Raw genomic sequence first — 26,864 nt, forward strand, 5'->3', positions numbered from 1 at the left:
AAATGAGAAAGTGTTCAAGAGTGCTTTTATGAAATGAGAGTTTTAGAAATTAAGTAAACAGGATAAAGGAGCATTTTGTGATAGGAAAAGACTGGTCAAGGATTTGTGTGTTCATGGGCTTCTCTGGTATTTTCCTCCATAAGTGGAGACTATATCCTTTAAAATTACATACCCATTTTGGTTGGACTTGCTTTTCCAATTTAGCATTACACATTTCCTCTTCCTGTCCCCCCTGCTCTTAAAATTTAAAAGATTATGTTACTTACATTATTTTGGATGAAAAGTAGCAAACTCAGTCTATTATTTGGAAGATTCTGATTTGGGAAGTACAAATTCTCATTTGTACTTTATAGACATAAAAATATTATAAGTAGTTAGTGTAGCTTGGAAGTTCAAAAACAATTTAATTTCTAAAAAAATATTAGAATTATTTATAGAAATGAGAATTGAGGAGGAAAACCTTCAAAAAATGAGAAGACACAGGTGGTTATTTATATAATCTTGCCTTTGGAAGTGTAATACCAGAGGCAGAATCCATAAAGAAGATACAGATATATTTGGCTACATAAAAATGAAGAAGTTACTATCTCCACAAAAACTATATGTAATTTGAAGACAGACACACTCTGAGAAAAATATATGTAGCATATGACAAAGGAATTACTGCTTCCCACTGTTGATGAGGGTCCAGGGGAAATGAATTGTTCTATTATATACAAATCTTTCTAGAGCATAATTTGGCAAAACTTATCTTAAAATCTTATTTTTTAAAAATAAATATTTTGGTCCAGCAATTATGCTTATAGGATTTTATCCTAAGGAAATAATCATGGATACAGCACAGAGATATTACTGGAAGATATCCATTGTGAGGCTATTCATAGTGTTGGGGAACTAAAAGCATCCTAATTGTTTGCTAATAAGGAATTGGTTACATCAATTGTTACAGCTATATAAAGAATACCAGGGATCCATTAGAAGTGATAATACAGACTTTTTTATGGGAAGGAAAATACTCATGATAATTTATATAATCGGTATACTTAGCATGGTGGATCACATTAAACTATATGTATTTTAAATGCCCAGAAAGAATACATAGAATAAACTGAAATGTTAACAGTGGTGTTTTTAGCTAATATAATTACAAATGATTTCAGTTAGCTATATTTTCTATATTTTGAAAGTTCCTATAGTAAATGTGTATTATTTTGGCAGTAAAATGAAGGATATTATAAATGTGACAGTGATTTAACTTACAATTCAGCTTTTTGTGTAGAAGTTTACTGAAAATAAATGTAACTGAATGTTGAGGTAGAGGTTACCAGTGAAGTTCAGATTTGGGAAGAAATTGTTGAAATGAAAATCTTGTGCCACTTTTTCACTTCTTTTACATATATGCCTACCAATGTGTAGTAACAGTCCCTGGAGCCTGTGGAAAATTTGTTAATGTTTGTCATGCTCATTTAATCATTTTCCATTTTGCATTTATTCCCAGTCATAGCAGAAAAAAATTTATCATTTTTCTCCATATTTTTCATCTCCCAGGTGGTCACTCTTGGTGACATTGTCCAGTTCTCACAATGTATCATTCCTTATCTGAAACTAGACATCCTCTGCAGCCAGAAGAACAAGAAGTGGGCATTGACCCCTTGTTGAGTTACTCACACAAGCCTGGAGGTGAGTTTTGTATGCAGATAATTTTGAGGTTACTGGGAAACATGGCAGAGGGTGTCCAGCTAGCTCTGCCTGCCTTGTGTGTCATTCTCTAGAGAGGCTGAGCGGGAGAGCTTTAAGAACATTTCCCTGGATAGATATGGAGCGCTCTGACACTGATGGATTCCACAAAACGTCAACTTTTAATTATAGACAGACGCATTAGCTATAGCTAAGTGTTTAATGCACTGTGATTCTTTTTTAAAAAAACCATAAACTTAAACAGTTTATTGCTTTAGTATAAGAATGTTGAAATGCAAAATGGCCTTTTCTCAAACATCTTTTAAAGAAGTCTAAGCTCTTGGTGTTGATTTTTTGCAGGGATTTTTTTTTTTTCCTTCAGCAAGTTGAGATTATTACAGGATAAAGCACTTGCCTGATTATTCTTTTTGTTTTTTTTTTAATAATTGGGATTTGTGTTTTACTTTTAAAGCTCTGTGTAGTGAAGTTGTTAAAACATCAACTGTATTCGGGATCTGCCCTATAAAAATGTATTAAATGTATATGTATCAGAGCTTTGTATTATTTTCTCAGTATTAGTGATAACATAGTATCTTAGAAGGAAACAATGAGTTTGTGAGCATTCTTGACGCCTTTTCCTTATTTCAACTAATTCACTAAATATTTGCTAAAGTTGATTCATTGACTCAAGTAACTATTTGTAATTTTTCATTCAATACATGTATCAGGATTATAAGATCTATTTTAAGAAATTATAATTAGTCATATATTTTACATACTTCAAATATGATTTTTTTTCTGTATTGATGTAAATAAAGGTCTGCCATTAACTCTTGTTTGGGGAATTAAAAAAGAAATTGATACCTTAAGTAGTTATTTCTGTAGTATACATGCTATTGAGTTTATGGAGTGTGTTTATGTTTTTAGTGCATCTTTAATACCTTCCACATCATACAAATACCCTTGTTGTTTTTAATGAAAATAGCATGCAACTTATTTTCGTGATTTTATTTTTATATTTGTTTTTATTTAAACTGCTGTTTAAGGTTTTGATAATATGAAAAAATTATTTATGTCTAATTTCAGCATTTAAAGAATTTCAGTGGTAAGAATGATATAATCCTCCCTAGTGATGTTTTTTCTTAAATGTCATACCTATAAGAAGTACTCATAATGAAATAAGTCAAATTATTCTGCAAGCGCTTTGATAAGTGGATATTTTAAAAGTGAATATATTTTTGTGTTATCAGTATATGAAATATTTTCACCAAAATGTTCTGGTTTATATGCTTATTTTAGAACATAGGTTTTTTTTGTTGTTGTTTTGTTTTTTCCTTAAGTGCCTATTTTTCTCTGGACTAGTTCATTAAATATTGAGGTTCTTTTTTTTTAAACCGGTTAAAAAACATTTTAAATTAATTTTATCCTTTATTGTTTGTAGGAATGAGGAGTTACCTTTACTGAAAAGGCTTTTCGTTTATATCCTAGCCAACATTTCTATGACATACAAAGTTATTAGGACTGAATTGATGTTTAAAAGTGCCATTAATTCATTTACCCCAAATGTTCATTAACAATGTAAATGTATGCTGATGTTCTATAAGACAAGGAAGTGACTAATGACTCTTCCAACTAACAACACTTAAAATGAATAGAAACTTTAGATAGCTAATCTTGAAGTAATCAAGACCCTCATTCAGCTTGGCATCTCTGTATGCTCTAAAACAGCTGTCAACTGTTAAAAATATATACAAAACACACATACACGCACGCACATGCAGAAGAAAGATATGTAAATATCTAGTTCTTCAAAGCCGTAAAGGTTACTAACCGTAGTAGGTTTTGTGCATTGTATATGTAAATATTTTATATAAAGCATACATTTCATCTTAGGTTTTCTTTTTGCAGAAAACCGTGTGTTGCATTTTAATGGGGTTGTCATATTTACTTGAAAAATCACCACCTTTTTAGTATGTTGGTTTATTTTAATATATGTCTTTCTTGGGGTTCTCCACGTATTTGTAGCCTTTTACACAACTGAATGACTCATTTTGTAGGTAGTCAGACATTGGACTTAATCAGTGGTTTCCCTGTGTAGAAGTCCTGTTTTTCTGTTTGAGTTTTTAAAATTTCCTGTTGTGTATTCCGTAAGTAAACAAATCTTTAATTTCTCAAATCTGAATTTTTAACATTTATAGAAAAACAGTACATTACTGAGTTAAATGATTCTGAGTATTCTGGAAAGGATTAGCAAAAATAGCCACATCATAGGTATGCTAGAGAGAAAATTACATATCATTGGTTTACTTTCATGGATGTTTGAGGAAAGTGGGTAAGGGCAGAAAAAAGAACTGTTTAGATATATATATGCAAAATCTTAGGGCGCATTTTCCATGTGAATTAACCGCTTTAATTTCTTTCTGAAATAGAAAGCAGCATAGAAAGTATGCTGTACTCTATTGCATTTGGTCATATACAAAAATTACCACCTTAAATTCCAAGATCTTTGATCGGAGGGTATTAATTAATAATTGACAAGTTACCTGTAATTCAATTGCAGCCATAAAAAAAGTAAAACTGTTTTGTTCAGCTACTCATGATTATTCATTCTTAGCATGGAACTTTCAAGGATTAAATGAAAAAGTAATTATTTTATTTTAAACTGGAAAAAAACAATATCAAGATCTAGGGAAACTTAACCTATTAATAAAATAGTATTCTCTGAATTACTAATTGTTTTCCAATCTTACAAGAGCTTGGAATCTTGCTCATGATGAAAGAACATTTTCCTCTATTAGGTCTCTTTTGAGAATAGCATTTTGTTACATGTAGCCAGAGTTTTTAGCTTCAATTGTATATGCCTTCTTACAGCTTTCATAGTATTCAGATAATTACTTAATGTAATGCCTTTTTATAAAATATCTGTTTCAAAGCTTTCTTTCTAGCTCATGTATAAAATATTCAGTAACCTACTTAAGAAAAATCCAAGACATTCAGAATATCCTGCCTACTCCATTTTTGTCTCTTGTACTTTTTTGTCCCAATCTTCCTTTCTTTCTCTTACTATATCATAGAGTTTTATGACTAGAAGGGGGTGCGTGACTTTACTGATGAATAAATTGGTGGTAATTCAATTAGTTTACTGAAGTTGATGTGATAAATGACACTGTTCTATTATGATCTTTAGTACGGTTTTTCCAGTTAGTAGAAGTGTCACTGAACTCAGGTTTGGCTGCTCACTGCTCGAAAAGTCAGCACTTGTGTGACAAGTGCTGATTAAGAACGGAAAGGTCACATTAATCAGAGAGCCGGCAATCTGGGGAGAACGCGGACTCCTGTCCCACAACCAATTCCGAAGATTCTGGTTGGCCATGAAAGTTTTTAAAAGGAAAGAGGAGAAATAATCTCAGTTACTCATTGAGATAGGGGGTCAGATTTGTAGCCATCTCCCATTGTGTGCAGGCTTGTCGACTCCTCTCCGTTTTTTGGAAAGATCCAAAAAATGATCTTTCTTTTTTAAAATTTTTATTGGTGTATGGTTCCTTTACAATATTGTGTTAGTTTATACTGTACAGCAAAGTGAATCAGCTATACGCATACGTATATCCCCTCTTTTTTTGGATTTCCTTCTCATTTAGGTCACCACAGAGCATTGAGCGGTGTGATCTTTCTTTAGATGCTATTTTGTTCACACAGTTTGATTGCGAGATTACTGAAGGGGGAGCTGGGGAAGAGATCCGGTCATCTGTTAATTACTCATTCTTCAATTCTACTTCTTTGATCTATGGAAAGAATCAACAGGTTAGGCAAAGTACTGTGTGATCAAAAAGATTTGAAAGGTGTGCTTGGGCCGGAGGTTAGTTAAAATATAGCCTTGCTAAAGTGACAGGACAAAAGTGGCCTCCTGCAGAGAGCTACTTCCTGCAACAAACTGCCTGCAAAAATTTGCTTACAAATCACCGCTGTCAGACATCATTCCATTTCTGTGGGATTATGGGCGAAGGTCCATCTTCTATAACTTCTTCATGCTGACACAGGGTGCCATATTCTTAGAGTGGAAGATGTCGACATGGGTCTGTAGCATCTCTTTGCTGACAATTTTAGTTGCCTGCTTACATATATGGGGAGAAAAAGCCACAATTATTTTGATGCCCACAAAGATACAGATTATGATGAGCAATAGTGTTAATCCCACTGTCTTAAGGCCAGTTCTTGGAATTGTACTAGCCATACATTCAGTACTGCTCAAGATGGAGCAGCTTATGTCATGGCTGCAGTCTGTTCATCATGCAGTTAGCGTTTTCCCTCTGGTGGCAGTTACAGTATCTGTAAAACAACTCAGGAATGTGCATCAGACACTGAAGGATTCTGTGCCTCTATTGTCCTAATCATTGACTTCTTGAGCCTGCTCTTCTGTGACTCAGGGAAGCTTGGGAGACTTCAGCTCTTCTGTAAACAAGAGCTAGGGGGTGTGGAGGGGCCTTTGTACTTGGAACAGGGCAGTGGCAGGGCTCTGCTTGGTTTCAGATGCAATCTAGAGCCAAGATGGAGGGATTCATGGAGAGAGAAGGAGAGGAAGGATGGAGAACAGATGTTTAGGTGCAGTAAGTTCATTTGTTTGATGGCTGAGGGTTCAGTGAAATATCATTGATATTTCTCTTTCTTGATATGTTAGGGTGAGTTAATTTGCTGATAGTGAGTGACAGAATGAAGCATTTGAAGATTTATGGAGAGCAACAAAGGTTAGATTGAGTTGAAAAAGAATATATAATCTTGGGGGCCAAGGTGATATTAGACATCATAATTTATAGGTGATACAAGCTTATAAACGTGTGTGATTATGTCTAGCAGAATTCAGCACCTAGGATTTAGCCACAATCAAAAGCAGGCAGTGGTTGGACTTACCTGGTGGCATGGTGGTTAAGAATCCACCTGCCAATGCAGCGGACACGGGTTCGATCCCTGGTCTGGGAAGATCCCACATGCCGTGGGGCAACTAAGCCTGAGTGCCACAACTACTGAGCCTGCGTGCTGCAACTACTGAACCCCGTGTGCCCTAGAGCCTGCGTGCCGCAACTGCTGAGCCTGCATGCTGCAAAACCTGCACGCCCTAGAGCCCAAGTGCCGCAATTACTGAGCCTGCATGCTGCAACTACTGAAGCCTGTGTGCCCTAGAGCCCACGTGCCGCAACTACTGAGCCTGCGTGCTGCAACTACTGTAGCCCGCACGCCTAGAGCCTGTGTTCCGCAGCAAGAGAATCCACAGCAATGAGAAGCCCACGCACCGCAATGAAGAGTAGCCTCCACTCACCACAACTAGAGAAAGCCTGCACAGCAACGAAGACCCAACACAGCTAAAAATAGATAGTAATAGAAAAAAAAGCAGGCAGTAGTTTTGTCAGGGGAGTATAGGTAGACAGTAGACAAGGAAGTTGATGGCAGAAGAATTCATTGATAGTTTGAGAATATAAAGAAGTTTGCTGTTATGGAAGGGGCTTATAAGAGGGCAGAGTAGAAAGTTTTGGAAGGGATTGAGTTAGGAGAGATGAAGCATAGAGTAGCATGGTGATGGGAGTCATAAAGGGGACATGGGAACAGTATGTAAGTCTTTGATAACTATGTTAATTCGTTGGAACATTGTCTAGTGGTATCCAATAAACCAGCTCAGTACCTTCATTAGCTCTGTGTAATAAATTGGATCTACGTCGATTTGAATAGGTTTTGGTTTGAAATCTTTTTTTTTTTTTTAATTTTAAACACTTCATTTTTTTAGAGCAGTTTTAGGTTCACAGCAAAATTAAGAGGAAGGTACAGATTTCCCATATAGCCTCTGGTTCCCATATAGGCACAGCCTCCCCATTATCTGTATCTCCCACCAGAGTGGTACATTTGTGACAACTGATGAGCCTACACTGACACATGATAATCACCCAAACTCTGTAGTTTACATTAGGATTCACTCTTGGTGGTGGACGTTCTATGAGTTCGGACGAATGTATAATGACGTGTACCTGTCACTATAGTGTCATACAGAGTATTTTCCCAAAATTCTCTGTGCTCTGCCTGTTCATCTTCCCCATCCCATGCCCCTCAACCCCTGGCAACCACTGATCTTTTTACTGTCTGTGTCGTTTTGTAAAAAGTATCATCTTAATGAAAAATTCTCTCTACATATGGAGGAAAATGGCAGTTTAGATAGATGAAAAACTGTAAGGCTATTAAGTCATTAAGGAAAATGGTGGCTTTGTTGAAGATGAAGATTGTTAAATAAATGGTAGAGCAACTTGGAAGTTCTTAAATTACAGTAAAAAGGATTTTTTTTAAATGGATGTTTTTTAAAATGTCTCCTTAAAGACGGATTTTGTTACGTGGTGTGACAATAGGTAGAAGTTACATCAAAGAGCAGAGAACATGCCATGCCCTGTTCCTCTAAATTACACTGTCCGAAAGAAAGTGGGAAATGAGAGACTTCAGTCTGAAAGGCCATGAGTTAGAGATCTGAAAGTCATCCTCCAGAGATATCAGTTCACAGTATGAGACAGGTAAGAAATTCAAAGAAAGAGAAAAGAACTGAGGATTGATTGGTCAGAATTCTCCATGATTAGAAATTGGATAGAGAGAGCAGTATTTTAAAACAGTCAAAGTTGGGGAAAGATAAAGGAGGGTCAAAATTAAAGAAGCTATAGACGTGAGAGCTTCCAAGTAGGTCCAAGGTGGTCACTGCTTCAGAATTGCATACGTTAAAGACTATAAAAGGAGAAAAATCTATGATTCGGTGATGGGAAGAGTACTGATGATCTGTAATTAGTGGTAAGGCATTTTCAAGATATCACTCACTAGCTGACTTGAGTAGATGGAATTAACATGAAAAGGCAGTGGTGAAATATCAGTCGTAAACATTTAAATGGCGAGGGAGTTTCAAGTTACTCTTTAATGTTAGATTTAGATGACTATATATGGATTTTATGTATTCGTGCTCTCACAGTGGATTGAGATTTAGCAAGTTAGACATTTTAATGGTAACAATGAAACTCACTGTTGGTAAAATGTACTCTTGAAATAAAAAAAAAAAGTCTTCTGGTCTGAATTCTGATCTTTTTTTATTGTGTTGCCTATTTCTCATTAACTGAATCCAGTTTTTAGTTTTATTTGAAGTTTTCTGTTGGTGTGGCAATTCCTAGTATTTACTTAATGGAGAGGCCCCTTTTCAGTTCCTTTAGAGTTGGGGTTGTGTGAAGAGTTATTTTAGTTGTACTGGGATTTTTTTCATTTCCCATGTCTTTAGGAGCAAAGGAGACCTCACTGCTTGCTCTGGTGGCAGACAGAAACAGTAGCCCTGCAAGAGCTGTCACCACTACCCCCTTGAGCAAAGTTATTTGCAAAGGAATATCCATACCTTGAGATATTTTTTCCACCATGCTTAGTCAGCCTTATAATATTCTTGGATCACCAAAAATGAGAAGCTGTGTGATGGTGGTTTGTTTGGGTTGGGTCTAGGCATAACTGAGCTATAGAGGTGATGTAGAGTGACAGTATTATCTTAAAACCTTAGAAAAACATAAACCCATTTAGGTGCAGTGACATACAGTGGATTTCTTATCAAAGATGTATATTAGTTGTTTTCTGCTAGTGCATCAGTAGGGCCAGAAAGGACAGCAGAATAGAGTATGACTGATTTTGACCAAGCTTAGAACACTGCTATCAATTTGAATCTTTAATTAGACTTGTGAATAGATCTGTTTTGTTGAACTTACAGATTTTCGATCAGACATGTTGGCATGATGGTTAAGAAATTTCAGTCCCACTTAATAACTGAATAGAGACCATAAAGGCACGTATATTTAATCACAGTAGGGGGCTGTGGGTCACAGACCTGACGTTTATTCATTCATTCAAAAATATTCATTGATCATCTAGTATCTGGGGATAGGCTATTAAACAAATAGTCCAGGTGCTCTCTTTCAATGAAATTCACATTTTAGCATGAGAGAGACAGCAAAAAAAAAAAAAAAAAAAAAAAGGAAAAGTACAAAAATGAGGAAAAAAATAGCAGAGAATGATAAAGGCTAGGTAAGAATCAAGATAAGGTAGTGTTACAATGAGCGTCTGTGTGCGTACTTTAGATTGTCAGGGAAGATCTCTCTGACAAGGTGATACGTCAGTTGCATGTGAATGACAGACGAGCCAGGCACGCAAAGGTGGTGACAGAAAGAGGGAGACAGATGGACAGACAGATAGGCAGAATGAAAGAAACACCAGTCTAGAAAAAGGAAAGAGTTCATACGGAGGAAGTTCCTAGGATAGGAATAGGCTCATCCTATTCAAGGAACTGAAGGAAGATCACGGTGGCTGGAGCATTGTGGGTGACATGGAATGGCACAGGATGGGCCTAGCAGGCAGGGGCCAAATGCTGGGGATTTTGTAAGCCAGTGTAGATTGTATTTTAAAGACTGAGAGTTATTTAGCATCTATGTTGTTATCAGAGAAGGTGATATGTCAGTTACATGGAAGTGACATGTAACTCTCTTGTGCTATTAAGTTTCTTCTCAAGAATGAGGGCCATAACTATTTTTTACTATGTATCCTTATGACTTGATATACTAAGCATTTAATAAGTAACATCTGATTTACATAGAGTTGGAGTATTTTAACGTTTATTTTCGTATTGCAGTCCTCTATACCAATCTTTGTTTCCTCAGTCCAATTTTTTTCAATATTTTAACTCTTTGTAATGATGAAGTAATTTCTGTTTAACCTGACATGAAGAATGTCCTAAAATTAACCATTTATCTAAAGATCAGTTACTTCTATGTGGTCTGTTTTATGCCCTGCTACCAATATTAAAATAGTAATGATAAATGCAGTCTGGTGAGACCTTTTCTGCTTGACCCATTGTGTGTACATGTGTGTAGGAGACTTTGGGGTGGGGGGGGAGTCCATATAATCATTATTTTTCTTTTGCTGATGTGATGGAAAATTTGCTCCTTTAGGACATATTAGAACAATATATTTAATGCTCTTCAATTTAATTAGCTAGTATCACAATTAATACAATTAAGGTCACTTGAAATGAAACTGTTAAATTGAGTAATTTACTTTAACAATGTCAATGTGTTCTCACAATTACATTTGCTTTAATTAGTGTACAAGCTATTATTTAATAGCATACCTCACATAGAAAAATGTAATAATGCATTCTTGGCTCCTTATAGCAGAAAGAAAGAAACTTTTAATGGACCGAGTGATTTTGCGGAATTGCTACTAGATATAAAGTGATGGAAGGGAAAGTACAAAGCCAGAAAGCAAAGTGTGCAAGAGTGTAAATAAAACAAATACCTTTGGGCACTTACCAATATGTATATATCCTATTTATCATTGTGTAAATAGTATCGGAAACTTTTAATTACCATTTAAAAATAAGAGAACATAGATCCTCGAAAATTTTAAGTGTTCAGTTTTATCTGGTTTTTGCTTAATACTGCAATAATATTCCACTTTTTTGAATATCATAAAATAGTTAAAATCATTAATAGTTAAATTACTATTATTATCATCATTATTATAAGTTAATTAATAGTTAAAATAATTAGTCACGCTAATAGAGAGGAACAGAATGGTGTGGCGTATAGGAAAGGTAGGAAGCAAAAATGTTTTAATTCTCAGTTCGGCTTTTGTTTTCTATTTTTTTTTGAATTTTATTTTATTTATTTTTTTATACAGCAGGTTCTTATTAGTTATCCATTTTATACATATTAGTATATACATGTCAATCCCAGTCTCCCAATTCATTACACAGCTACCTGCCCCCTGCCACTTTCCCCCCTTGGTGTCCATACGTTTGCTCTCTACATCTGTGTTTCTATTCCTGCCCATTTCTTACCCAAGAGTTCACTTTTATAGCCAATGAAAAAAAGCTCTTCTTCTACCCGGCCTACTCTATACATTGAGATCAGAAGATCCAGGGAGGAATAAATGGTTATGTTTCTGTTTCTAGATATGCAGAGTAAGCAGAAGGAGATGGATGGTCAACCCAGTCATAATAAGATCTGCAGTTCTCCATAAACACAAGAGCAAGATTTACTGTCATGTAATCAAGTGGTGATTTTATGTGGAAGGGAGATAAATGCAATCCAGATAGTTCAATACTGTAATTTAAAAAATTAGTTTGACAGTCTTTTTGCCTAATTTGATTGATTTGAGTTTCTACTGTTTTTATCTTCTTTCCTTTCCTTCTTTCGTTAATGACAAAAATTCTTAAAGCTGGGAGTAAAAAAAACCGGCAGAAGAGTAATTAGGTAGTAAATATTTAAATGTCAAATGCAAGAAGCTTAGCGAATCTAGACTTTGAAAAATTAACTATATCTCACATTTCTAGGAAAGAGGTTCATAGGAGTATATTTAGTTTTTCAGTGCTCGTGAATGTTTACGCAGCAATCCGTCATTGGCTCTCCTTTTGCGCCCTAAATTCTGAATTCAGTCTATCAGGGTGTTCATAGGTCAGATGAGTCAGAATAGAGTCATTTACTAGAACAGTCTACTTAGCAATAGTAGAAAATTAGCTTAGGTGATTCTTTAAATAGCATTTTGAGTTTTGCATGGGTAAACTACTGCTTTTATTAGCTGCTACATATACTACAGCAAGCAGTTCTCATTTGGCCCTCATCTGATTCTTATACCTCGTCTCTAAATTCCATCTTGACTTTTAAATATATTTGTCTATTGATTCCTTAGCCTATATTATAGAATATTAGAAGAGTAACCAGAATCTGATTATTTAAATACTTGTTCTTTAAAATGTAACAGATTTTAAAATAAGACATTGATTTGCTTTCTCAAAGAAGGCCAAATGCAAGAAGTTAATTGCTCTCTTCCAAATCTTGCCTGTATGTTGTCTTCATTCTTAGTTCTCTATCTTGTAAGTAAGAAATTGCCCCGATGTTTTTTTTTTTTTTTGCCATGCCATGAGGATCTTAGTTCCCTGACCAGGGATTGAACCTGGGCCATGGCAGTGAAAATGCCAAGTCCTAACCACTGGGCCGCCAATGAATTCCCCCCAACCTTCTTGAAACAACATAATATGCCCTTAAAGTGTTTATTTTATGTTAGGTCTGAAGATTAATTCACTGCATGTCAGGGTTATAAGCAACTCAGAAGTGCCTTTATGAGCAGCCTGCGTTTTTTTTTGTTGTTGTTTTTTGTTTTTGTTTGTTTGTTTTTTGGATTAAGTGAAGTTTTAAAGAAAGTTCTAAAAAGACTTCACAACCTGGTCTCTGCTTGTTCAATCACTTTCCAGTGTGACTACACAGGATTTCTCTATTAAAGTCCAAGACCAACCCAGAATAGACAATATAACATTGAAGGAGAACAAAATTCGAAGACTGACAATATCTGACTTCAGACTAGAGAGCCCAGAAATAGACCCATGCAAATATAGTTTTAAGTGATACTGACAAAGGAGCAAAGGCAATTCACTGGAAAAAGGGATAGTTTTCAACAAATGGAGCTGGACCAGTTAGATATCTCCATGGGGGTGGGGGGGGAGAAATCTAGACATTGATTTTATGCCTTTCAAAAATAATTAACTCAAAATGGATCATCAGCCTAAATGTAAAATGCAAAACTATAAAATTTCCAGAAGATGACATAGGAGAAAATCTTCATGACCTTGGGTTTGGTGATAACATTTTAGTTTCAAAACCAAAAAGCATGATCAGTGAAAGAAAAAATTGATAAGTTGGATTTCATTGGAATTAAAACTATAAGGGAATGAAAGACAAGCCAGAGACTGGGAGAAAAATCTTTATAAAAATTATCTGATAAAAGACTGGTATCTAAGATATACAAAGAACTGTAATAACCCAGGAATAAGAAAACAACCCAGTCAGTTAAAAAATGAGCAAAATACGTGAGCAGAAATTTTACCAAACAAGATACACAGATAAGCATAGGAGAAGATGCTCAACGTCATAGGTCATCAGGAAATTGCAAATTAAAATGAGATACCATACACATCTGTTGGGCTGACTAAGATCCAGGACACGAGGCCAAATGCCAGTGAGGATGTGGAGCCAGCAGGAGCCCCCGTTCACTGCTAGTGAGCATACAGATTGGTGCAGCCACTTGGTAAGACAGTTTGACTTCTTCTTACGAAGCTGAACGTACTCTTACCATGTGATCCGCTGTTGCACTCCTTGGTGTTTGCCCAAATGAATTGAAAACTTAAGTCTAAACGTAAACTAGCACACAGTGTTCATAGCAGTTTTATTCGTAATTGCCAAAACTTGGAAGCAACCAAGATGACCTTCAATAGGTGAATGGATAAGCAAAGTGATATCTATATACAGTGGAATTGTATATACGTATTCAGTGATAAAAATAAATGAGCTATTAGGTCACAGAAGAACAAGGAGAAACCTTAGATGCATATTACTAAGTGAAAGAAGCCAATCTGTAAAGGTTATTATATACTGTATGATTCCAACTATATAACATTCTGGAAGAGGCAACACTATGAAGACAGTAAAAAGATCAGGGGTTGCCAGGGGTGAGGGTGGAGGGAGGGATGAATAGGTAGAGCACAGAGGATCTTTAGGGGACTGACACTGTTCTGTATGATACTGTAATTGTGGATACATGTCATTAGACATTTGTCAAAACCCCTACAATGTACAGCACAAAGAGTAAATCCTAATGTAAATTATAAACTTTAGTTAATAATATTGTATCACCATTGATGCATCAGTGTAACAAATGTACCACATTAATGCAAGATGTGAATACTAGGGGAAGCTATGAATGTGAGGGATGGGGAATATGTAGGAACTCTGTACTTTCTGCTCAGTTTTTTTTTTTAACCCAAAACAACTCTCAAAATAAGATTTATTAATTAAAAATAAAAGGTACTAGGGTTCCTCATCCACTGATTTTTACTTTTTTTCAGGTGGCACCATACATTTCCCCTTCATTCATCATGCCAGTTTAATATAAAACACCTGCTTAGTTTATTTGAAATATACAGAATACTCAAGACTAGGGGTTCTTGAAAGGACACATTATTTTTTTAAAAGTGTGCTACACTCCCTGCTTACAACATCTCTCGAACCTTTTTAGTTTATAGTAGTTCTCTGTCTCACTCATGAAACAGGCCAAATCCTCTTGTGATCTAATATTTGGGTGGATAGTCTTTCCCATCAACATTACCTACTACTGATCTAATCCTTCATATAACTTTATTTATTTATTTATTCATTCATCCGTTCATTCATTCATTTATAATCGACAAATATTTATTATACTTTCAGTGAGTAAGAGTTTATACAAATGGGATCATGGCATTATCACAGGGGCAGTAGAGAAAGTATGCTTATTTGTAATAGAATTTTAAGTGAGTGTGTTATTCAATTATATTCCTCTAACATGAGCAAAATCAAGTGTCCAGAAAAACCAGTTTATATGATCTCAGTTTTGCAGTGTCATAGCATTTGGGCCAGTTTCAACAGGCAATGAGCAAAGAGTTGGACTCTTCATGAAAATAATATAAAAAAGGAAAAGTAAAAATGTCATTTTCTCCTTCCCAGTGAAAGTTACTTAACTCTTCTGATTTTTTATATACTTTATGAAATCAAAGTAACATGCATTAAGCGCAGCTTTGTCCCATGCAAGGTACTGCAGGGGAAGCAAAAACCTTTGAGCTTAGAACTACATCAGATAATCAGAGAACAGTTAAAACTAGACTTGGATAGATAATCAGTCATCTAACATTTTTTTAAAAGCATTCTCTCTTTAATTAATGAGCAAAGCCCTTTTTTGTATGACCAGTCCTTGGCTCTGGATTGGAAATATTTTCATAATCATTTGAACATTAACTCAGCCATACTTTTGGAGTTTTTCTTTGATTTTGAATAGGGTGGTTACTTATAATTGACAAGGTAAAAGAGAAATCTTGATATACCTGTCAGATGTGAATCTGAGGTCAGTTTTTATACTAGATTATTTTTCAGAACTGAGGTTGTCAAATTTTTTTCTTAAAGGGCCGGATAGTAAATACTTCAGGTTTGCAGGCCATGCCATTTCAGCCTGAGAGCAGTCAGAAACAGTATGTAAACAAATGCCTGGGAATGTGTTTCAATAAAACATTACCTAACAGGAGGTTGACCAGTTTGGCCTATGGGCTGTAATTTGTTGACCCTTGTTTTAGAATAACTATTACTATGTTATTAAAATAAATGTATATAATGGAAGTGAGACAGAGAGTGGTAGGATGTTATTTTTTCCAAAATTTTCCACAAATAGAGTATCCTAAAAACAGTTTCATAGCATTGGGACTGGTAAACCAAAAGTTTCTTCACATGAATTTAGAGGAGGCTCCTGTCAAAGAGACTCTTTTATTCTGACTCCTTAATATAATTACTGAATTTAGCTGGATTGCAACTATGCTTAGTGTAAAGAAATACACTGATTTTCATATGTTGATCTTGTATCCTGCAACTTTGCTGAATTCATTTATTAGCTAGTGTTTTTGTGTGTGTGGATTCTTTACTATTTTCTCTATATCAGGTCATGTCAGCTTCTAATAGTGATTTTTTTTACTCCTCCCTTTTCAATTTGAATAGCTTTTGTTTTTCTTGTCTAATTACACTGGCTAGAACTTCTAGTGAAGTGCTGAATAGAACTGGTGTCTCGTTTGTGATTTTGGGAAGAAAGCTTTCAGTCTTTCACCATTGACTGATGTTAGATATGAGTTTTTCATAAATGCCCTTTTTTATGTTGAGAAAGTTCCCTTCCGTTCCTAGTTTGTTCAGTGTTTTTAATCAAGAAAGGATGTTGGATTTTGTCAGATGCTTTTTCTGCATTGAGATGATCATGTTGTTTTTTCCTTCATTTTATGAATATGGTGTGTTACATTGATTGATATTCATATACTTGAGCCATCTTTGCATTCCTGGGGTAAACCCCGCTTGGTCATGATGTTTAATTTCTTAAAATGCAGCTGGATTCAGTCTGCTATTATTTTGTTGAGAATTTATTTTTGTAGCTATATTGATATGGGATATTGGTCTATAGTTTCCCTGTAATATCCTTATCTGGCTTGGTATCAGGGTAATGCTGGCTTTGTAGGTAAGTGCTCCCTCCTAGTTTTTAGAAGAGTTTGAGAAGGATTGGTATTAATTATTATTAATATTTGGTAGAATTACTAGTGAAGCCATCTGGTCCTAGACTTTTTGTTGGGAGTTTTTTAATTATTTACCCAATCTCTTTACTTCTTACAGGTCTGTTCAGATTTTCTTTTTCTTCTTGATGCAGTTTTGGCAATTTGTATGTTTCTAGGAATCTGTCCATTTCATTTAGATTATCAAATTTGTCAGTGAATGGTTGTTTGTAGTATTTTGTATAATCCTATTTGTTTCTGTAAGATCTGTAGTAAAGTCCCCACTTTCATTTCTTATTTTAGTAAAGTGTTTTTTTCCCCCATGTCAGTCTAGCTAAAGGTTTGTCAATTTTGTTCTTTTCATGGAACCTACTTTCTGTTTCATTGATTCTCTATTGTTTTTCTATTTTCTGTTTTATCTATCTCTGCTCTGTTCTTCTCCTTGTTCTTTTTTCTTCCCCTTAGACTAAATAATCTCATTGGACATATTCGACTGCGCTGATTTCTTCTGCGTGCTCAAATCTGCTGTTGAATGCCTCCAGTGGATTTTAATTTTATTTGTTGTAATTTTCAGCTACAGAATTGCTATTTTGTTTCTGTTTGTAATAGCTATCTTTTTTTTTTTTTTTTTTTAATGGTACTTGGGCCTCTCACTGTTGTGGCCTCTCCCGTTGAGCCTCCGGACGCGCAGGCTCAGCGGCCATGGCTCACGGGTCCAGCCGCTCCGTGGCATGTGGGATCTTCCCAGACCGGGGCACAAACCCGTGTCCCCTGCATTGGCAGGCTGACTCTCAACCACTGTGCCACCAGGGAAGCCCGTAATATCTATCTTTTTATTGATATAGTTTGTTTAGACATTGTTCCCCTGGTGTTCTTTAGTTCTTTGTTCATGGTTTCCTTTATCTGTTTGAACATATTTGTGACAGTTGGTTTAAAGTCTTTGTCTAGTAAGTGCAATGCCTGGGCTTCCTCAGGGACGTTTCCTGTTAATTTTTTTTCTGTGAATGGGCCATACTTTCTTGTTTCTTTGCATTGTTTCTTGTTTCTCTTAATTTTTTGTTGAAAACTGGATTATTTTGAATATTATAGTGTGCCAACTTTGGAAATTAGATTCTTCCCCTCCTCCTTGGGGTTTGTTGTTTCTGGTAGTTGCGGGTTGTTATTGTTTTAGTGTCTTTTATAAACTATTATAAAGTCTGTGTGTGTACAAATAAATATATATAAAGTCTTTGTTGTGTATAACCATTGAAGTCTCTGCTCTGTCTGGTCTGTTATATCAGTGGTCAGCTACCGTTTTGCCAGAGTTTCCTTAAATACCAGGAGCCAGGAAAAGAAGAAGGAAACAGCGCTGTCTTAGACTTTGTGTGTTGGGTCTGTGTTAAGGCAGGTGCACCCTCATTGCTTGACCAGGCTACTTACAGCCTTGCCTTAGCCTTTACGTCCTGCTTGTGTGAACCATGAAGTTCAGTCAGGAGTGAACGTTTAGGGTCTTTTCAGGCCCTTTCTGAGTGTGTGTCTCACGCTCTCGATTCCCTTGTATACAGGTAACTTTTAAAACCCCTCACTCCACCACATACCTCCTTTCCCAACCTTTTCCTTCCCAGGCTACTTGGTTTGTCTATTATTTGTCGTGACTGTTATTTCTAGCACTAGCCTGCCGTAGCCAATAGTTTTGGCTTTCACTGCTTTTAGCAAATGCTACCAGGGAACCTGCCCCAGCCCTGGGATCACTAGAATTGGCCAGACAAAGGCAGGTGTTTGCACTGGTTCTTCAGGGAGCGCCCAGACAGGTTGAAACATTCAACTACGTTTCATACTGAACAAAGTCCGTAGCTCACTCTGGCTTAGCAACCTGCTGCAGGCTCCCACCATGCAGCAGCTTCTTTATTCATTCATCTTTCGTGTTTGTTATCAGTTTTGAACTAGATTTCAGAGTTCTGCAAAAACTAATTCTTAACAGGTTTTGCCAGCTTACTAGTTGCTTTTGTGGAGGGATGGAGCTCTGGATTTCCCTGCTCTGCCATTTTTCAGAGTAACTGCTACTGCTGTACTATGAAGAGATTTTCATAATGATAATTTCAAAAATCTTGTCTTTTAAAATAATTGAGTGTGGAGAGACAGCAGTAAAACTGTCAGTAATGTTTTCAGATGTGCACAGAAGAATCACAAACCTCACAATACCTTTTAAAAAGGTAAGCATGTTTCTTCAATACCAGAAGCACTTAGTATTAATAAATCCTATATAGTGATTTACTTTATTTTCCTTCATTATTAAAAGGTGGTAGGGATAATAGTATCATACTTTAAAATTTCTCAGGGTTGATTTATATACTTTAATATAACTTCCAATTTTTTATGTTGTTCATATTTCTTTTCAGTAATTTCGTGTTGCTGTCCACAGTCATTTTTCAAGTGTGAAGAACTGACTATATTATTCTCTTTGATTTTGTTAAGGAGATTCAGTTGGGTTAATGTGGGTGCCTCATTCCTCTCCCTCTTCTGTTCCTGTGAGTACAGAGACCCTATCTTGGATCCTGTCAGTTTACTCTGGGGAAGATTAATTTAGCCTATAGTAGGTTATATATCCAGTGTTACTGGTTATCCTAGTTACAAAAGAAACCCCAGGGTGCTTAGAGTAGCACAAGGGTTATCCAAACCAGGAGTGAGACTTTCTCTCAGCTATTGAGTTTCTGATAAATTTGTTCCTGAAGTTTTAGTTCTACTCACAACATAGTAAAACCTAAGTTATGTTATCTTTTGATAGGGCCTTATGATTAAGTTTGTCCTGATTATGACATCAGGAGTATGACAGGTTTCATACTGGGAAATAGTATTACATGCCATATTGTGTTGAAAAGTCCTTCTGTTTGTGTCCTTAAATATGAAACACGAAATCGTTGTAGCCTTGCTTCCTTTTGAGGTAGTTGTCTTAACCTTACCCAGCTTTTTATTGCTGGACTCACTTTCTATCCTGTAATTTCCTCATGCTCAGCTGGTCTTCAGTTATGATGCTTCATCCTCAGTGCTCTAGTATGGGAACCTCTTTTTTCCTTAAACCTGGGTGGATTCATGATAATAAAGCTTCAACACAAGGGTAAAAGTCAGTGCTCTTTTTCTATCTGAAAGCAGCTTTGTAAGTCCATACACGACAAACGATTCACAAGTTAACATTAGGAACGAAGAGGAGACTCTTTTTTTTTTTTTAACATCTTTATTGGAGTATAATTGCTTTACAATGGTGTGTTAGTTTCTGCTTTATCACAAAGTAAATCAGTTATACATATACATATGTTCCCATATCTCTTCCCTCTTGTGTCTCCCTCCCACCCTCCCTATCCCACCCCTCTAGGTGGTCACAAAGCACCGAGCTGATCTCCCTGTGCTATGCGGCTGCTTCCCACTAGCTATCTATTTTATGTTTGGTAGTGTATATATGTCCATGCCACTCTCTCACTTTGTCACAGCTTACCCTTCCCCCTCCCCGTATCCTCAAGTCCATTCTCTAGTAGGCCTGTGTCTTTATTCCCGTCTTACCCCTAGGTTCTTCATGACCTTTTTTTTTTTTTCTTAAATTCCATATATATGTGTTAGCATACGGTATTTGTTTTTCTTTCTCTGACTTACTTCACTCTGTATGACAGACTCTAGGTCCATCCACCTCACTACAAATAACTCAATTTTGTTTCTTTTTATGGCTGAGTAATATTCCATTGTATATATGTGCCACATCTTCTTTATCCATTCATCTGATGATGGACACTTAGGTTGCTTCCATCTCCTGGCTATTGTAAATAGAGCTGCAATGAACGTTTTGGTACATGACTCTTTTCGAATTATGCTTTCTCAGGGTATACGCCCAGTAGTGGGATTGCTGTGTCGTATGGTAGTTCTATTTGTAGTTTTTTAAGGACCCTCCATATAATGAAACTTAAAAGCTTTTGCACAGCAAAGGAAACCATAAACAAGACCAAAAGACAACCCTCAGAATGGGAGAAGATATTTGCAAATGAAGCAACTGACAAAGGGTTAATCTCCAAAATTTACAAGCAGCTCAGTATCAAAAAAACAAACAACCCAGTCCAAAAACGGGCAGAAGACCTAAATAGACATTTCTCCAAGGAAGATACACAGACTGCCAACAAACACATGAAAGAATACTCAACATCGTTAATCATTAGAGAAATGCAAATCAAAACTACAATGAGATATCATCTCACACCGGTCAGAATGGCCATCATCAAAAAATCTAGAAACAATAAATGCTGGAGAAGGTGTGGAGAAAAGGGAACACTCTTGCACTGCCAGTGGGAATGTAAATTGAAGAGGAGACTCTTCAGCGTGGTTCTTTTGATGCTTGGCCAGTTATCTCCAAGATCTTTGCCTAATATGGCCATTTTCTGAAATCAGTTGTCTGATAGTTCTTGAGGAAAGGTTTTGAAGATACAATTACGGCTGTTTTCTTGAAGTCATCATATTCAGGCAGCTCTGTTTAATAGTTAATGTAATGTTATTTAAAAAATGTATGTTGTATCGGTCAAAACGAGCTGTAGACAGTATGTAGTTTTCAGTCGTTCTGAGGTTAAATTATTTTTTGCAGCTGTCAGGCATAATATTTTAATAGTCCTTTATGTACATTTAATTACTGCAAGTAACTTAGTAACAAGATAAAAATAAGTCTTTTGTCTTGTTAATCAAACTTCACACAAAAATGTAGTAATTAAACATTTGACACATTTTTATACCTTCTACTCTTGATGGTTTCAGTATGGGATTAATTTGATACATGTGAACACTGTTAACTATACAATTCATACATGGATGTGTACAATTCATACATGAGTTTTGAAATTATTTGTATACACATCAATGAGATATTTTATATTGCACTTAAAAGCTTAGTGTGAAAATCTACTTATGAACAGGTCAGAACTGAACAGAAATTCTGTTCAGTAACTGGATTGGCCAGTTAAATGTAAAGTTTTGAGTTTTCTGTCCAAGCCCCCCCCAAAAAAAAGTAATTGATTCGAGCCATTTCATCTTATTGCTAAGGCAGTGTAATTTAGGTTTCATTTAAACCTTTTATATAATCAAATACATGGAAGCAAATAGGATTGGAAACCTAGGGCCTACCAGGAACTTATAGAAGGGGGAGGGATGGGGACTCTTAAGGATGGTTCTTAATGGCAATTTATAGAAATCATCTATACCAACTTGTGGTTCTTAATATAGGTTATCTGATTTTAGAGATGGCTGTTACATTAAACCTCTCTCCAAAGACTGAGAGGTGCTATTTTTATGAACATCTAGGCAAGGGACTAAGTGAGTTCACATGCCTGACTTGAGTGATGAAAACACCAAGAAGCATTTACATACTTGGTTTAATTTCTTGCCATTAACACACACACACACACACACACACACACACACAGAGAGAGAGATTAGGGGTATATTTATGTACAATCTGGCCTTTTAACAAAGAAAAATAAGCCTGTGTTTAGGCTGCCAGTGCTATGAACAAAACAGCTGAGATTTTAATGAACACCATACTGAGGACATAGGACATAAGGCGAATTAAGCAGGTTACAAACTGCACATCTTCTGTTTAGATAGAAGAGATCTCCCCAACCCTGACAGTTAGTTGTACTGACAAGGCAAGCAGATAGAAACAGAAGGAGATCATTTGTATCAATTTGAGAAATAGAACAAGTAATGAAACAAAATAGCTGCTCAAAAATAGTCTCACTTTTATGTTAAAATTGTTCTTTCTCTGTTTTTCCCCCAAAATAAATATGCATGGTTAAACAAAAACTTATTTTATTTTGTTTGCCAACATAGTTTTTGTTTTTATTTTAAGTAAAGATTTTCTGGACACTCAAATTTTAATCTTGGTAACCTGACAGCTTTGTTTAAACATTGAATATGAGTTTCCTTTCATGAAAGTCTTTTCAAAGTATAGCAGTTCGGCTGTGAAAACCTGAATACATTAATGATGACAAAGAAGCTCCAGAATGAGCCAACATTTGTTTTGTTCTTTTACAACATTTCTTGATAAATTACATACACAACAGTGTTGCAAGGTTATTTTTAAATTTCCCTATTTCTTTGCTAATAAATGTCTTTGTGTTTACTTTTTAGATATAATACCTTATTAATCACTTCACATTATTTTTTAAACAAAGTGATTTTAAGAAGTTCTTTTTTAAAAATATTACTTAAAAGTACATATTATAGGGAACACTTAAACATTGCCTTTGAGTTATGTGATTAAATATCAAAATACATTATTCATGTTTAGGCTTTGGATAATTTCTTGAAAAGTAAACCTCTTCCAAATACCAGACAATTGTGTTCTGAAGGTGTTTATTTAAGGATCATTTACTTTATATCTTAAGTGATTAAAGAAGAGGGGTCATTTGCAAAGAAAGCAATATTGTAATATTTTAGTGTAATGCTTTTTTTTAAGGGTCACAGTATGCTTATTCAACATGGTCATTCTTATGAAGAGTGATATTGTAAATCTTTCTGAGATAAATGTTTCTTAGTGAGAAATTTTTATTTTTTAATTTGCATATGTATATCCTATCTCCTTTCAAAAAGGTTTGAGGCATAATTTGAGACATTGTCTGAGAAGATTAGCTTTTCTGAGTTTTAAAGTTCTCATATGTTTTTTCTATTCTATTTACAAAATACTTTTGAGTAAAAGCATATCGCAAAACTTCTGCAAGTTTAGAATTATTTTTAAAAAGTTCTTAAACACATGAAAGGATGCTCAACATCACTAATCATTAGAGAAATGCAAATCAAAACTACAATGAGGTATCACCTCACACTGGTCAGAATGGCCATCATCAAAAAAAATCTACAAACAATAAATCCTGGAGAGGGTGTGGAGAAAAGGGAACCCTCTTGCACTGTTGGTGGGAATGTAAATTGATACAGCCACTGTGGAGAACAGTATGGAGGTTCCTTAAAAAACTAAAAATAGAACTACCGTATAACCCAGCAATCCCATTACTGGGCGTATACCCTGAGAAAACCGTAATTGAAAAACAGTCATGTACCACAATGTTCATTGCAACTCTATTTACAAAAGCCAGCACCTGGAAGCAACGTAAATGTCCATCGACAGATGAATGGATAAAGAAGATGTGGCACATATACACAGTGGAATATTACTCAGTCATATAAAGAAACGAAATTGAGTTATTTGTAGTGAGGTGGATGGACCTAGAGACTGTCATACAGAGTGAACTAAGTCAGAGAGAGAAAAACAAATACCGTGTGCTAACACATATATATGGAATCTAAAAAAAAAAAAAAACGTTCCGAAGAACCTAGGGGCAGGACAGGAATAAAGACGTAGACGTAGAGAATGGGCTTGAGGACACAGGGAGGGGGAAGGGTAAGTTGGGACGAAGTGAGAGAGTGGCATGGACATACATACACTACCAAATGTAAAATAGATAGCTAGTGGGAAGCAGCTGCATCGCACGGGGAGGTCAACTCAGTGCTTTGTGTTCACCTGGGTGGGGGGGATAGGGAGGGTGGGAGGGAGGGAGACGCAAGAGGGAAGAGATATGGGGATATATGTATATGCATAGCTGATTCACTTTGTTATACAGCAGAAGCTAACACACCGTTTTAAAGCTATTCTCCAATAAGGATGTTAAAAAAATAAAAAGTTCCTTGAACTACTTTTTGATGTATTTTACATTTACAGATTGAAAATGTTTCCAAATGGTATATAGCTGAGCTTGATAACTAAAATGAACTGTGTTGGTCACTTATATGTGTCTATCAGTTGGCTTTTGCTGTATAACAAACCATCCCTAAACCCAGTTGCATAAAACAATAAGTGTTTATTATTGCTAATGAGAAAGTTTGGTAAGCTTGGTGATTCTCTTACTCTGGGCTGAGCTTGCTTATATGTTTGGGGAATAGCTGGTTTAAGATGGCCTCACTCATGTGTCTGGTGACTGGCTGACAGTTTGGTGAAGTGATGGAGTGACTGAGTCACATGTTTCATCCTTCAGTAGGCCAGCCATCACGTGTTTACGTGGTGGTGTCATCATTCCATGAAGACAAACAGAAGCTGCAGGTTTTCATGAGAACTAGGCTTATTAGTGACACTTTGTCACCTCTACCACATTTTTTTGGCCACAGGAGGTAACAGAACCAGCCAAAGTAGAGTAGTAGCAAAATTGTATTTCTGTAGACTAGCAATGGACAATCCAACAGTAATTTTAAGCCAAAAATTCTATTCACAGTAGCACTAGAAAGAATTAAATACTTAGGAGTACTTCTGACAAAACATCACTGTAAGGAAGACACAAATAAATGGAGAGAAATTTGATGTTCATGGATTAGGGAACTCATTATTGTTAGGATGCCACAGCCTCTTGATGGAAGGAACTGGAAAGCCACATCATAAAAGGCATGTTTTCAAAAAGGGGAATAATCAGGGCCATTTATACCATCAGTTTGCTGCAGATACTGAAGCAGAAGTGTAAGTAAGCAATTGTAATGTACATACTTTATGTTAACAAGAATCAGTCAAAAAAGGATGGTGTGACGGAAAACACAAAAGAATGAACTGAAAATCTAGGACAAGTGACTGAAAAATAATAGAAGAAATAAGAGAGCTCAACAATGTGGTGGCCAATGGGAAATAATGAAGGAAAAACTATAGTTTTCCTGTATTTCTGGAATTACCAGATTAAAAGTATATTACATATGAAATGAGTTAATAAGATCTTTAAATAAAATCTTTTAACAAGTGTTGTGTAATTTTGTCAATTCCCAAAGAGATTCTTTGAACTTGGAAAATATCTCTCTAAAACTCTTTCAGAATTATAAGCTTATTAAAAAGACAGCAAGAAAATACAGTGAAAATTTTTATGACAACAAATTTGAAAACTAAGATGAAGTGGAAGAATTTCCATTAAAAAAGAATTATTAAAAGTGACTAAAAGACAGTTAAATCCATTTTAAGTAAAATACTAAGTCCTCTATGAGGCTAGAGTACTTGCATTGCTTTCTGAGTTATATTTTACACATGAAAAACTGTGGCTACGTAAACTATTACCACATGTACAAAGAGTTTATTTTAAAATGGGAAAAATTTATTTGCTAAAGTGATTTTTATAAAATACATACAACCATATATTGTGGATCACAAACATTAAAATATAAAGTAAATTTAAAAATTCTAGGTGATCCCATAGCCATTAATATAATGGAATAAATATGTAATCATATCCCACAGAGAAAATACCAGTCCCAATTTGGTGACAGATGATTTCCAGCAGGCAAAAAGACAATTTAGCTCTAGTTAAAAATTCTTTCAGAGAATTGAAATACAGGGAATGTTCTCACATTCATACCACATGGCTAATACAACCTTCATAACAATATCAGACAACGGCATTATGAGAAAATACAGGCCATTCTTGTGCATGAATATAATACCAATAAAATATCGGTAAACTGAATCGAGCAATGTGTAAAAGGATAACGCATCTTACCAAATCTTGTTTATCCTGGGAATGTAAGGTTTGTTCATTACAAAAATTTTTTAAGTGATTCACCTTACTAACGAAGTAAAGAAGAAAGGTCATTTCAGTAGATACAGGGAAAACATTAAGAAAAATTCAGATAACTTTATGATAAAAAGAAAAGCTCTTAGCAAATTGTGAATAGAATATAACTTCCATAATATGAAAAAGAGCATGTATAAAAGAACCCTAGCAAAACCATCTTCAATGGTGAAATATTTAAAATGTTCTTCCCTTTAAGATTGGGTGCAAGATGAGAATCTATAGATAAGTTATTAGAATTAACAATTTATTTTACAAATATACCCTGTTATAAAATTAACATGCAATATAATTTGCACTTAGAAGTACATGAGTAATAAAAATAAAGTGTTTTGTAATAATATAAAAATATAAATACCCTTGAATAAATTCAGTAAAGAATATGACAGCTTTTATGGAGAATATTATGAAACTTTATGGAAAGACATATGAGACCCGAGTAA

At 35.4% G+C, this 26,864-nt stretch overlaps 1 protein-coding gene across 8 annotated transcripts in view; it reads left to right on the forward strand.

Moving 5' to 3' along the window:
* TBC1D5 (TBC1 domain family member 5) overlaps positions 1-26,864 on the forward strand; it is a 540,886-nt gene that overhangs the window by 203,197 nt on the left and 310,825 nt on the right. For 7 of the 8 annotated variants that reach the window (XM_019934420.3, XM_073803671.1, XM_073803672.1 and 4 more), the window contains one exon: positions 1,549-1,680. The exons of the other annotated variant lie outside the window; for it this stretch is intronic. In XM_019934420.3, the coding sequence (XP_019789979.2) occupies positions 1,584-1,680 (97 nt within the window). In that variant the 5' untranslated portion in view covers positions 1,549-1,583. The remainder of the gene's footprint in view (positions 1-1,548; positions 1,681-26,864) is intronic. 8 annotated transcript variants of the gene reach the window in all.

This window comes from Tursiops truncatus, chromosome 4, assembly GCF_011762595.2.
Source record: "Tursiops truncatus isolate mTurTru1 chromosome 4, mTurTru1.mat.Y, whole genome shotgun sequence".
Classification (NCBI taxonomy): domain Eukaryota; kingdom Metazoa; phylum Chordata; class Mammalia; order Artiodactyla; family Delphinidae; genus Tursiops; species Tursiops truncatus.